Here is a 14341-nt window from a genome sequence, read left to right as displayed (position 1 = left end):
AAGAAAGGGTGGTAGGTCTAAAGTTATGCTTGTATGATCCTGCATTTCAGTCCATAGTTTGATCTGCAGCTGCTGCGCAATATGGGGTTAAAAACTCCTCAACACTGAGTGATGATGGCCTCCTGCTGATGTTTAATCAGGATGTGACACGTACGACCGTGTGAGGAAACAGCTTTTCTTACAAGCGTGGCATTAAAATGTTAATAACTAAATACTCCCAGAGGATGTAAAAAAAAATCATAGATTAACAAAGATTGGGAGGTTACATTTATAACCGTTCCGAAGTTCATGCAGCCTATGTATGCCACACAGAAGAAGTAACAAGAGTTCAAATTTTTAGGCTATGTAATAATAAAACAAACATTCACGTTACGGCTGCTTATGGAACATTCTGGAAGTGTGAAGTATGTTACAGATTCAAAAAACTACAAAAACAAAGTAAGACAAAAAGTGAAGTAATGCTGCTTCAGAAATTCTCAGACCAGCCGAGTTTTTCTTTTCTAATTAGCAGAGCGCAGCCCGAAAGCTGGTTTGGCATGGGGGTGTGAGCACAGACAGGAGCGCATCTTACCTATGGAGTCAGGCAGCTGCTGCAGCATATTGCTGGAGAGTAGGAGGTCTTCCATGAGTTCACACCCAGAGATCTCCATATCCATCGTTTCTATCCTGTTCTTGGACATATCCAAGTATGTCAGCTGTTTCAGTTTCCCTATAGACTTCAACAGCAGGGAGAAATACAAACACATGAGGGCTTACTTTGGGGTTTGAAGGAAGGTGAAAGCCACTTTAAACTACTATGACAAAGGCATATTCTGTTGTAGGCCTACATGTTGTTGCCAATGTATCTGGTGACAGTAGGAGCACATCGGTTTATTTCAGTATGTGCAATGTCCAAGTCACACAATTCAGAGCTGGTCATACATAACTGACCCATTCATTCGCTTCAGTGGGTTTTAAACATACTCCGGTGAAGTAACAGAACTGCTGCTTACCTTGATCATGGGAAAATAAATACATCAATGCAGGCTTGTGCATTTAACGGAAGTATTAAATAGTAATATTATACCTACATTGCTTTCTAATTCATGCTTTAGTTAGCCTATAGTATGTTGGAAATTCTGGTAAAATAGTACTAGAATTTGCATACATTTAAAAAAGGCGTCTTCATTAAGTTTGTAATGTGTTGTATGTCAAGGAAAGGTCAAAGAAAACCTAATAAAGTTTTGGACACCCATGAGTTTCCAAACCTATTTTAGAGGAGTTTGGAGGTCGCAGATGTGGTGGGGAAAAAGATAATCAAAGCAGAAGTAAAGAATAAGATGCATCCACATATATACATAGCATCGCTTTCTCATTTTAACAGCAGAGACTGAGTTGTTTTGGTAATTGGGTTACTTCCTACCCCTGGTAATGTCTGCAATGAGTTGTTATCCATCCACAACTCCTTCAGGTTCTGTATTTGCTCCAGGACTTCGGGCTGAAACATCAAACACAGTCCTGAAGTTGACAACACACTCTTAACAACATCAGCACCTGAGAGAACAAAGTCAAGTTTCAAGAAACAAGGTGATTTCAATGCTAAACAGACCACTTTTGAACCAGGTAAACCATGTTGTGTGCTTTCAGCTAATGTAGCTGGACTGTAGAAAGGTAGGCAATACCATGTTTTAAGTCCATCATTGTACAGCACAGGAATTAATGGCTGAGCTTCACAAACCAGGCTTCTGGAACAATGAAAGGTACTGAAGTGGCCCTGGACTCAAACAGCTGAGGAGAACGCATTCATAATTTGAGTTAATGTCTCTATTGGAAGAATACATATAGGTTTGCTTATGTCCAGTGTTTCAAATCAAAGGAAACAAATCAAAGGAATCTTCTTCAAACTGCAATCAGGCGATACAGAGCAATACACCTGTTAGAGTAATTATGCAGTCAATCAAGGTGCCGCTGTCATTTCTATGGGCTGCTGATTCTATAAAGACTTTCAGATTGAGTAGTTAATTGCTCTAATAGGTGCTTTTTTCTGTACCACCTGATTGCTGCTTGAAAACGTGTCCTTTTACCAGAGATTTAAATGATCAATAAATGTGTGTTTCATCATCAGAACCCTGTGATTTATTTGAGGAAAACTGACATGGATTCACGATGCTAAGTTTAGCTTTAAAGGAGTCTTAATTTGAGCCTTAAATATATAGGACTAGTCTCATATCTCAAACTAGTTACTTGTTGAAGTCCTACAGATCCAGCTGGTGTAGTATGCAGACCTCTGAAAGACTATAATTAATTCAGAAACAAATCCTGCCGTTTTTCTTGCCAGTGCAATGATTATAAGATGTCTTTCCCTTAAAATACAACCAGTTTTCTAAAATATGTCAACACACCTCTCAATTTTCCTAAATCATTTGTAACTGGAGTTCACAAAGGATACTCAAGGCTCTGGATAGGAAAAGCCATTTTAATTTGATGATAAGATGATTATGTTATGTTATGATTAACCAATTCGAGGTTATATTATACCTTAGCATAAACAAAAGAGGATAAACAAACATGCATTATTTTCAGACCCTTAAATTCCGACCCTATCAGACTTTTCTGTTCCATTGTCAAAGTAACACAATTTCAATAGTGTACATATTCTGTTTTCTCTTCCGTCTCTTACCCCTGACAGGACCATTAAAAAAACAGTCTTCCAACGAGGGCGATTCTGTTTTAAAAAGTTGAGTTCTAGGTCAATGTCACCGCTCTGGGTTTCTATTGTAGCTTCAGTGGTGCAGAACACATCGATTTATATTGTAGCTTCCTTCTTGATACCATGGAAAAAGGAGCTGAAGGTCAATAATCTTGACATAGCTCCCTCAAAGTTCGAATTCTCTGTCATACAACCTACGGTCAAGCTAAACAAATACAATAACTGAACTAAAGCCTGTTTGTATTTATTTCTCTCCTCTGTAGGTTTATTTTGAAAAGGGTGGCACACTTATGATTACTTTATTGTTTTATCCCAAATGCTTTAAAATGCTTTGCATCTGGGTTTTTCAAAGCTGGGATTTTGACCAAGAAAAGTGGCCAGTCATGTAAAGTCATCAGGCATTATCAGAATAATTCATAACAGCTCCTCAAGCTCACCATGCTATCAATTAATTGACTCTGTTGTGGGCTGCTATCCAAGTGCCTACTAAATGAGACCAAGATTAATTGGAAAAATAAGAAGCTTTGCTGAGGTAAAGCTGAGATGGACATACATGTAACTATGGACCTGCTCTAGAAGGTAACCCAGGCCATAAATGGTAAAACATTCACTCATTTGAATTACATAGCACCAATAATTGGTTTGATGAAATACAAATGTGCAACCTTTTACCATGTTGTCACTCTGTGTTCAAATTATGGAAGAACTGCAGTGAGTAACAAAGGTATGAGTGTGTTCGACTTTCTGGAAATGTGTTCTGTGAGGTCCAGGATAGATTGTTATGTAGTTATTCATAATTCTAAATGAGTACATACAATTGTATAAAAGCAACCAAATACTGGAAAATCTACAAGATAACAAAATGCATTACGGGATAGCACCTGCAGTACACATAGTGGTGCTGCTCCATGAACAAACGATCAAGCAAGAGAAATACGAGATTATTGCTAATCTAAGAGAAGTTGAGGCTCTGTTTGATCAGACAAGACTCCCGTTCTCCTCTGTCTGTGACTCAATGTCCCGAGGGACACTTTGGATGGAAAACCCCCAACTTATATTTTGAGTGTCCTCAATACATCTGTCAAACACATTTCCTTTTCTTTTTTTTCCCTTTCTCTCAGGCAAACATTAATAATTGCTCACAATTTGATATGACTTAAAAAAAAATCTGATTGTATTTGAGCTACACTGAACCAAGTGCAAACCACACATCTTTTCACACACACGGCTTTCTGACTTGTTTTATTGTTCCCCTGTAGTTGTGTTCGTGCATTTACCACGTTTACTTGTATTCTGATTTGGCTTCACCACCCTGATATCACTTGAAGGATCCTGTTGGCAGCTCCTGCTTAATTTACTCTTCTCCCTCTCTGAGCTGTATGAGTCTCTTTAAACAGAGCACTGAAGACAGCAGGTTTAAGGCTACTTCAACAAAAGACCTTCAACTCTAATCCCTGCCTCTGCTTCTCTTTGTGAAAGCACTGTCTAAGATCCCGTGCTCTTGCAACCTATTAGAAATGGCAAATGCACATTCAAACCTCCTATGCACAGAATATTTCTTGTTCTCCTCGCTGCCATATACCTTCATAGGAAGGGTCTCCTTTAGTCATTGGTCACTCTTCAGAGGAATGATGAGAGCTCTACTTCTGAAGCACAAATCTGCACTTTTACACGAGCACATTACTGTGACAAACATTGCCCGAGGCACAAAGACAGAGATTTAGGTGAATGCTCTTTTTCTAGGGTGTTAAACAGTAGAGGGATTTAGAATTGTCACTTAGCACCAGACGAGTGCAATTTTGCTCTTTATAACCTATTCCCTTAAACCGGGGATTTCGATTTTGGTGACATTTCATTCTCATATTCTAGATTTTAGATAACCTCTGGAAAAAACAACAACACAGGCAGCATTTTAATTATCTGCGAGCTGAGACCGAAGCCCTTAATTTCTCTGTTCATAGCGTGCTACCAAAGCAGGGAAACAAAGCAGTATAATGAAAAGTTCATCTATCTGTGGCGTAATAATCAATTCCTCTCTTTTTATCTGTCTTTCATGTGGTACTTCTCTGAATGATTTACTCCCTCCTGTGGTTTCAAAAGCCTTTTCTCTTTCATTGTTTGCAGATCAAGGCTTTTAAAATCCCCCCCCCTTTCACCTAATAATAATATTTGCAACATTGTTACATTGAAAATTCATGATAATATATTCCTCACTCCTGGATAGCCACAGCCCTGTTCTCAATTGCTAAAGATACAGAAACACCAAATGGGTGATTTAGGCCACGTAGCAACAACAACGGATCCAGGTTATTAGGAATCAGGAGGAATGAAATGTAGAAAACCCTTTGTATCTGTAACCATAAAACTGATGTCAGGCATGCTTACACAAGAGCAAATTGCTCTGTATATAGAGAACTGAAGCAGCTTCTTCTGGGTATAAAGTGCAATACCGGCAAAGACACTTGTGTTTCTTACAAGTAAATGTCATTTCCTGTTTTGCCAAATGCTCACAGTGTTGCTGGGAGAAATGATTACATCACAATTGATAGCAAGTGACAGTGGCAGAAGGCAAAATAAGGAAGCTTTGAGTTTGGAGAAAGAAAAAAAGGCACAATATAACTAGAATAGCGTGAGAAACCAACGCTTACACCAGCATAGAGACAATCTTAATGATATTAGGGAAATATGTTGAAACATCCATATGAATGTGTAAATGCTGCCAAATTTGCAGACATTGAACCTGCAGTATTGTTGTGTGTACATGTTGCATACAAAATACAAATCTGTAGTGGTTCTGGCGCTATCTTATCTTATCTCTATGCAATTTCTTCTCCCTGCATACATGTAATCATATTTACAACTGAACCAGTGTTAGTCAGTTTTTTAAACAATATGCACTCAATGAAATACTACATTATCAATGATATATCAATTTATTTAAGTTTACTTGAAACTCAAGTAGTGGAAAAGATGGCAGGTCAATCATTTAAGTTCAGATATGTATGGAGTTGCAGACACAAGTTTTAATTGCAACTGCAATACTAATACTACTCGCTACACTGACTCATCAGTCAACAAATGTCGGAAATGTTCCACTGTTAAATGAGCATCCTTAAATCAAAAATATTTATTAAACTTAATGAATTAGTAAGTACCACTGGTTCAAGCGTGGGGAAGCAGTACTATGTATAGTAGGCTGAATTCAATACAACACTTCTGGAAAAATAACTAATACCACCAAAGGCCTTAAACAGATGTTCAAAAACGTATGTTCGGTTTCTCCAAACCTAATTAGTGTAATTTGAGAGCATTACTTCCATTCATATGGAATTTTCTTTTACTCTGCTGTGACATGGGATTTTCAATTAAAATGCTTGATCATGTGTATTACAAAATACAGCCAAGATTAAAAAGTCATTGGTGAGCAATTAATGGAATTACAAACCCAGAGAAACATATGAAGAATAAGCAATGGAAGTATGACTTTAATTGTAGCAACTACTACAAATATCCTTGTCTTTACCATATGGGTCTGTGGGACTTACCACCATTGGCCACTGTTTTTAAGCCAACGCATCCAGCTGCAATTCCGTGTTTTAATTAAATTTAATACACAATGGTCAAACACTGCAATGAGAGTATTTGTTCTTTCTTTCCAATTCTTAGAAAATTAACTGGCAATGCGTTCATGTCACTAGCCAAACAGTTTATACAGGAAACTGATTGAATAGTTGATTCTCTGAAACTCAAGTTTAGCAGTCTGCCTTTGTATGTGTTGAACATAATTTGCTTATTAATATAATTAAATGATCTTGCTTTCCATACAGCTGAATGTTGAAACTTCCCTCCAAACCATTGAGACAAACTCAGTATCTGCTTCACTGGAAACACTAATGCTGTGCTTGTAGCAATTCCAAGAGCAATAATAACCTTTTGCGTTATTGTTATTTACACTTATCTTTATTTATTTTTTATTTGACTTATTTTCTCTTTTAATTATGCACCTTTTTTGAAGTCTATTTTTAGGCCTTAGCTTTAACAAATGTTTTCATATTTCTGCATCCAGCCAGACATTAATTTTCAAATCCAAAACATTGTATTTACTTTAAATCACTAGCACTTAGGACATCTGCATATGCATTAATTTGTTTATGAAATGTATTCTCAGCCCCTCTGTTTTTCACTTACTTTCATTGCATATTAAGTAAAAATATGTGCATGTGATAAAAGGAAAATGTTAATATTAAGATTTTAAAGCTGTGAAAAATAATATTAAGCAGTATATAACCTGAAAAGTTAAATTGAAAAAGTGACTTTATTTCAAAAGATTTTTTTTTTCCTGACGAAAGCAAAAATGTACACACGGTATGGAAAACCCTTAATAGAGTGTTTCTATTTTTAGAGAATGTGAATCCAGACAGGTTCTTTCTGCACTAACGAAAGCATCAGTAAGTCAATTAAAGAGGTGAAAATTGACTGATTTCTCAGGCACAGCACAACCACGGTCCAAAGAACAGGTATGACTGACACAGACTGCAAAATATTCATTAAACTACACAATCTGTATTCCTTCTTTAGGGTAAAGTTTCAAGGTCAAATTTGCTCTCAAGAAGTAAAAACAAATCAAATTCAGTGGTGTTACATTGATGAGCTACTGAATTTTTTTTTTGTTAAATATTTTCTAGGCTGACTTCAAACCCGCAATTAAGGGCTGCTAAATGTGAGTTCAGCTGTCGACAGAAATGTGTAGCTCCGTAATGACAACGTGTTCATGTGAGCTTCCAGTGGCCCAAGGGGAAGCGGGCTGGTGCATGATTAGAGGAGGATGAAGGGGCAGTTCAGGGGGTCATTAGTCCCAAGGTTGTCGGCTAAGACATATTTCACAGGAAGTAGGGAGCAGGAAAATAATTAAAGAATGAACGGCTGCATATCATAGGACTCAAAACAAAGTCATGAACTTCCAAGCCATCTGCTCAGTTGGAAATGGGGATGTAAATATATTTTTTAGTAATATATGTTTCCTATTTGTTCTGCTGTTCATGTAAGTCTCTAGGGAACAATAATTGAAAACTAAATGTGGGATTGTAAGACCAAACTGTGCCAAACAGGTCTTTGAGAGCCGAAGTAGGACTTCACAGATCTGGGGTGTCTTTCCTGAGCACTGCGCCTTTAAAGCCATCTAGGAATGCATGCAGAGCCTTTTTTTATAAATGCTGCTGTAATTATTTAAGAGATGGCTTTCCCACAGCTTTCATATTTGGATACAGGATGAAGGAATTAATTAAATAAGGAAACAGCTAACCGAAAATAAACTGACAGTAAACCTCATTGGAATCCTACATCTTAGGAGGAAACAAGGAACATGAAAAACATATTAAAGTCATATATACATTATATATAGAATTTTAAATTAGCTAAGTGTATATATATATTAGGGATGGGACAGTATCCAAATTCCACTGTATGATAACCGTAAACTACAACACAGCGGTGACTGGTTTATCACAGTATAAATCATGCAACTTAATTCTCTATAGGTCTACTATATTTAACAGAATAAAAAATACACTCAACTTGTTAAATATACTATGCAGTTTATTTTATTTTTACAACTTTAAAGGCAGGGAAGGACAGCAGAAAGTCAAATGTAGGCAGCCCTCATTATTGTTAACATTTACCTTGTCCTTTTATTTAGGAGCTGTAATTTTCTTAAACATCAGATTAATCTGTTACCCTGGAGATTAATCTAGCATATAAACACAAATGTATAAATAATTAAAGTGCAGTTTATTTGCTGGTAAAGGGAATTAGGAAATAGACATTCTGCTTAAAATACGAACTAATATTGATTCATTAAAAGCACCAGCACAAAAGACTACACAGTTATACCTCGCTTTGCAGGACACAGTACTTCTAGAACAATTTGTGCTAAACGGGATCATGAATACATCGAATTATAGGGATCGGTTTCGTAATCTCTGAACATGAAAATGTGTTAAATAGTTATATAAATGTGCTGTTAATAAAAAAAAAAAAAAAAGAAAGTTCCTACCTCCTGACTGATGCTCTTTCACTTTATTTTAGATTCTCCCACAGAACTTTCACTTCCGGCACGTTTTGGAAGAATTATAAAAGTTACACATGATACACAGATAATATAGACAATTAAATGTTGGTGACCCTTAAGTGCCCTCTTCCATTTTCTACTTTCCATACAGCTTATAATCACTTGTCACTCAAGCAAAACCCCTAACCTTTCAGTACTGTGTGCCTCTGTATTATGTAGCAAGATCCTTGGGATTGTCTCATCCTTTTAATACATTTCTAATTCTTAACCCCCTAACCAAGAGCATAATTGAGTGTGCTTGTCAGTATTGATTGGGAATCAAACGGCAGCCATTGAACATTTGGCTGAGCTGTGAGCTACATTTGTGCTAGCACAGCGGTTTAATCAAACACTTCATCACTGTGGAATACAGTTGCAAAGATTACAAAACCCCTACGATCAACCAGGAATATTGATCGCCTTTAAACAGCGTTGTACCTTGCACCTTATGCTGTTTAACCATTAATTTTAAACTTCACTAAGCGTGTGAGGTGTAGTTAAATTTGAATTATTCTTGAGACCTTCTTATCTATTTGTCATATTATTCATACCATAGCAGGGAAAACATTTATATTTTAGAGACACTGAGATCCACTACAGTTTACTGCAAGGCATAGCACAAGAACAGATAAAGACCTTTACATATGGCATTTGCATGTGTAAGTGGTAGTCTATTGTATTCATACCTCAGTTGAAATAATGTTATCTGCGGTTTCATTTAGTTTAATACTGTTCGTATGCATACCTCATTTGAAACAATGTTATCTGCGGATTCATTTAGTTTAATAAATACTGTTCATTAAACTATATGGATTTATTAAGCAGAGTTTATTGAACACTGAATCAGCCGAGAGGAATCTGTCATGGTTCCAACTGACTGAGTGTAAAGATTTTCTTGCCAATTGATGTCTGTGGAATGACACCACTACTTCAAATGAATAAACAGTTCTGAAGTTAATCAGACATAGTTTAAATTGACATTTTAAACGGCTACTTGAATTAGCTCAACTGACTCGCTTTATTTCACCCCCAGGAACAACCAAACGAGTGAGTCCATCACAGACCTCTGCTCGGTCACAACCGTCTGTCCTAAGACAAGCTGTTGACGTGACTGGCGCTTTGGATGAGCTCTGTTTTCTTACCAGTTCAGTGAATTCATTGCTGCCCAGGTCTAACCGCTCCAGCTGCGTCAGTCTGTGTATTGACCTACAGCAAACAAGAGGGGAGAAGACTGAGAACCTGGCAGGGAAACAATGTCACAGTTTAGAGAGAATCGTAAGCCAACTGCCTCTACTGCAATAGGCAGTTCATTCCCCCTCCGAGGGATAATAATGCTCTGAGCATCTGAAAATAAATTCAGAGAAACACGATAAAATACTTAAGTGTATGAACATAACAGGACTAACCAACACCCTAAAGCCTATTAAAAACACTAGGTGGTTGGCAAGTCTAAATTAAAGAGTGGGGATTGATAGAGTGCCATCCCTGAGTTAGTAGTCAATAATCCAATACAATTAGTGACATTTTAATTAAATGATGGATATACTCGCAATAACATAAGCATATGGGAGAAAAGTACATATTTTGTCCCATTCCTCTGCTGCACGAGAGAGTTAAAACCAGTATTAGCCCATAACAAATTAATTATGCATTACACATATTGTTCAGATCAACCTGCACTGCCGCGGTTACAAAGATGACATTCAGAATTTGCATTCTAATGAGACACGTTCACCAAAAATATTTATACAGACATTTCAAAAATATTGTCACTTGTCACTAACATATCTCCAGAGGTCAGAACCAGGACATACAGATGGGTGACAATTTAAAGGAAAAACCTGAATAAATGAGTGGAGGAACATAATTAATGCAGATGCCTCCAAACTGGTGTACTGCATGACACAATTAAGCAATTAACATCCCATCATGCTCTGTGTCATGTATAAAAAATCTGAGCAGGCCCAGTTGACCTCGAATTTGGATCAAGATGGCAAGAGAAAAGGATCTAAGTGACTTTGAAAGAGGGGTCATTATTGGGGCACGAATGGCAGGAGCTTCAGTCACACAGACGCTCAACTGGCTCGTGTTCTGGACAAGTGGGCAAGTGCATGTGTGGCGACACCAAGAGAACAGGACAGGCTTGACTGCTTGACCCCTACAGTGAGGGGGTCCAGAGGCTCTGTTATGCTGTGGGGGGCATTTTCCTGGCATGGTGTGGGTCCACTTGTCCCCTTAGAGGGAAGGGTCACTGCAAATCATGACAAAGTTATTCTGAGTGATCACCTTTATCCTATGGTGCCACATTTCTGTCCTGATGGGAGTGGTCTCTTCCAGGATGACAATGCCCCATCCACAGGGCACGGGGGCTCACTGAATGGTGTGATGAGTATGAAAATGATGTGAATCATATGCTATGGCCTTCGCAGTCACCAGATCTCAACCCAATTGAACACCTATGGGAGATTCTGGACCGACATGTTAGACAGCGGTCTCCACCACCATCATCAAAACACCAAATGAGGGAATATCTTTTGGAAGAATAGTGTTCATCCCTCCAGTAGAGTCCAGAGACTCGTAGAATCTGTGCCAAGAGCACTGAAGCTGTTCTGGGGCTCGTGGTGCCCAACACCTTCCTGAGACACTTTATGTTGGTTTTTCCTTTAATTTGTCACCCATCTGTATATGGAAGTACAAGCTTTACAAATGCATTGAAGTGTACAAGAAAAACCAGAACACACTTAAAGGAGTCAAAAAAGTAAAGTCCTTCCAAAATAGTTAAAATTGGCAAATAAAATACTTCAGATCCCTTTATAAAGTGATATCTGTTGGGTAACACCAGAAATAGGGAAGACTACAAATTATGATGTTTCAATTGGCATCTCAAAGCAGAGAACGGATTTTGTCTGCATTCATGAATGTCCTAACAGATACTGCCAGGGGGTCAAGCAGATGGAGGGAGGGAAAAGAAAAATAGAGAAAATTATCGGCAAAATCCCATTAAGATTATGGAAGTGCACACAATGCGTCAGTATGCTTGTGTGTCTGGCCCTGATTGTATGTGATGGTAATATAGATTATCTGGATCTCCCAGAATAAGCACTCCCTTTGTATGACCTTGTTTCAAAACAAAGGTGCAGATCCCCAGCAGCTGTATTAATCAGGGATTATTTTTTTTTTGCAAATCATGTCAGATCCATGCTCTTCAGGGGGGTGGGGGGGGCTTTGTTTGTCAATGGCTCCCTGGAGGAACGAGAGAAGCTATGAAGGAGCCGGCGTCCTGTGACAGGCAGTTAAAAAGTGCTATAAACAAAGCCCTGTGTATTATTTATCTTGGTTAATCGGCACACAATCAAAAGAACAAAAGAGGAGAATGGGGTTTACAATTGAACCTGCTCTGCCGGTATATTAATCACTACACCGTTTTTTAAGTGTGGCTTTTTGATTTCAGGTTAGCATGTCTCCTGGGATACGATTATAAATTAATTGTGATCAGAAGATAAATCAATGAAGGGATATATGCGATAATTGGGGTAAAGCCTAATTATTAATTTCCTTTACAGCTTTAGACCTCCTTGATTCCATCTTAAAGCACACATAAAGAACAGACATTTTCTTAAAGATAATTAATGTTTTAGATGAATTGGATATGATTACTTAAAGGGGGAGGGGAGGCAGGACTGTGCCATTGCACAAAGTTAGATACATGTAAATTGCAAATCATATGATACGTTTTTGGCACTTTCGTTGCTTTGGGATGAGGAAACGCTGTGACAAACCTTTCTTGTACCTTTTTCTACTTCAACACTGGTTCAAAAATTCACGGCCTTAAAATTCTATAATACAATTTTAAAGTTAGTCTGAAAATCTAAATTCCTTCCTGCATTGTTGAGATGTAGTGTATTGTAATAAACAATACAAATAACTTGGCACATGCAATTCTGATTGACATTTTTACAATGCACTACAGTACATCTTACTTTACTTCCATCTCTCGGAGTGTAACATTATCTTCCACTGGGTAAAGATAATGCAGATAAACATCATTTTCAATCAGAATCCCTCACTGACTGTACAAGCGTATAAGCAAACATGCAAACTGTCACTTTCTCTAGGGCCAATGGTGTAAAAGCAGTTTAGCTGCAATAAATCACAACATCATCTGTTCCAGTTCATCGCCTGCAATACCATTACGCACTGTTCTACACAGACATTTCATTTTTAATTTAGAAATTAATAACCAAAAAGGGTGGAACAAACCTTATTTCAATCAAGGCCTTTCTTATCTGGGAGATTAATATATATTTTTTTAATTATGATTTTGCATCCATAATTTACATGTGGTATTTCTAAATGGGATTGACAACAGTCTAATGCTTCACATAATGGAAAATAACAGGAACATAATTTGTCTGACAAAAAAGCAGCCAAGTTTTTTATTTTCACTTACAAGGTAAAATCTGTCAAGTTTATTTTAAATTACCTAGACCACTGTATGATTTTTTTTTATTTTTTTGAGCATAAGATCTATTTTTCACAGAAGACAATCAGTACTTTTCCAGTCTGTTTCATCTTCCTAATATACTATTATACACTCACCTAAAGGATTATTAGGAACACCATACTAATACTGTGTTTGACCCCCTTTCGCCTTAAACTGCCTTAATTCTACGTGGCATTGATTCAACAAGGTGCTGAAAGCATTCTTTAGAAATGTTGGCCCATATTGATAGGATAGCATCTTGCAGTTGATGGAGATTTGTGGGATGCACATCCAGGGCACGAAGCTCCCGTTCCACCACATCCCAAAGATGCTCTATTGGGTTGAGATCTGGTGACTGTGGGGGCCAGTTTAGTACAGTGAACTCATTGTCATGTTCAAGAAACCAATTTGAAATGATTCGACCTTTGTGACATGGTGCATTATCCTGCTGGAAGTAGCCATCAGAGGATGGGTACATGGTGGTCATAAAGGGATGGACATGGTCAGAAACAATGCTCAGGTAGGCCGTGGCATTTAAACGATGCCCAATTGGCACTAAGGGGCCTAAAGTGTGCCAAGAAAACATCCCCCACACCATTACACCACCACCACCAGCCTGCACAGTGGTAACAAGGCATGATGGATCCATGTTCTCATTCTGTTTACGCCAAATTCTGACTCTACCATCTGAATGTCTCAACAGAAATCAAGACTCATCAGACCAGGCAACATTTTTCCAGTCTCCAACTGTCCAATTGTGGTGAGCTTGTGCAAATTGTAGCCTCTTTTTCCTATTTGTAGTGGAGATGAGTGGTACCCGGTGGGGTCTTCTGCTGTTGTAGCCCATCCGCCTCAAGGTTGTACGTGTTGTGGCTTCACAAATGCTTTGCTGCATACCTCGGTTGTAACGAGTGGTTATTTCAGTCAAAGTTGCTCTTCTATCAGCTTGAATCAGTCGGCCCATTCTCCTCTGACCTCTATCATCAACAAGGCATTTTCGCCCACAGGACTGCCGCATACTGGATGTTTTTCCCTTTTCACACCATTCTTTGTAAACCCTAGA

The 14341-nt window shown here is 38.0% G+C and overlaps 1 protein-coding gene across 1 annotated transcript in view; it reads right to left on the bottom strand.

The window, feature by feature from the left end:
• lrrc7 (leucine rich repeat containing 7) overlaps window positions 1–14341 on the bottom strand; it is a 150782-nt gene that overhangs the window by 54303 nt on the left and 82138 nt on the right. Inside the window, exons 7-9 of the mRNA XM_066692203.1 lie at window positions 9938–10001; window positions 1403–1477; window positions 572–716 (exon numbers count right to left, since the gene is read on the bottom strand). Coding sequence (XP_066548300.1) covers window positions 572–716; window positions 1403–1477; window positions 9938–10001 — 284 coding nt within the window. The remainder of the gene's footprint in view (window positions 1–571; window positions 717–1402; window positions 1478–9937; window positions 10002–14341) is intronic.

Source organism: Amia ocellicauda, chromosome 19 (assembly GCF_036373705.1).
Source record: "Amia ocellicauda isolate fAmiCal2 chromosome 19, fAmiCal2.hap1, whole genome shotgun sequence".
Classification (NCBI taxonomy): domain Eukaryota; kingdom Metazoa; phylum Chordata; class Actinopteri; order Amiiformes; family Amiidae; genus Amia; species Amia ocellicauda.
This window is presented reverse-complemented; position numbering and strand designations above follow the sequence as displayed.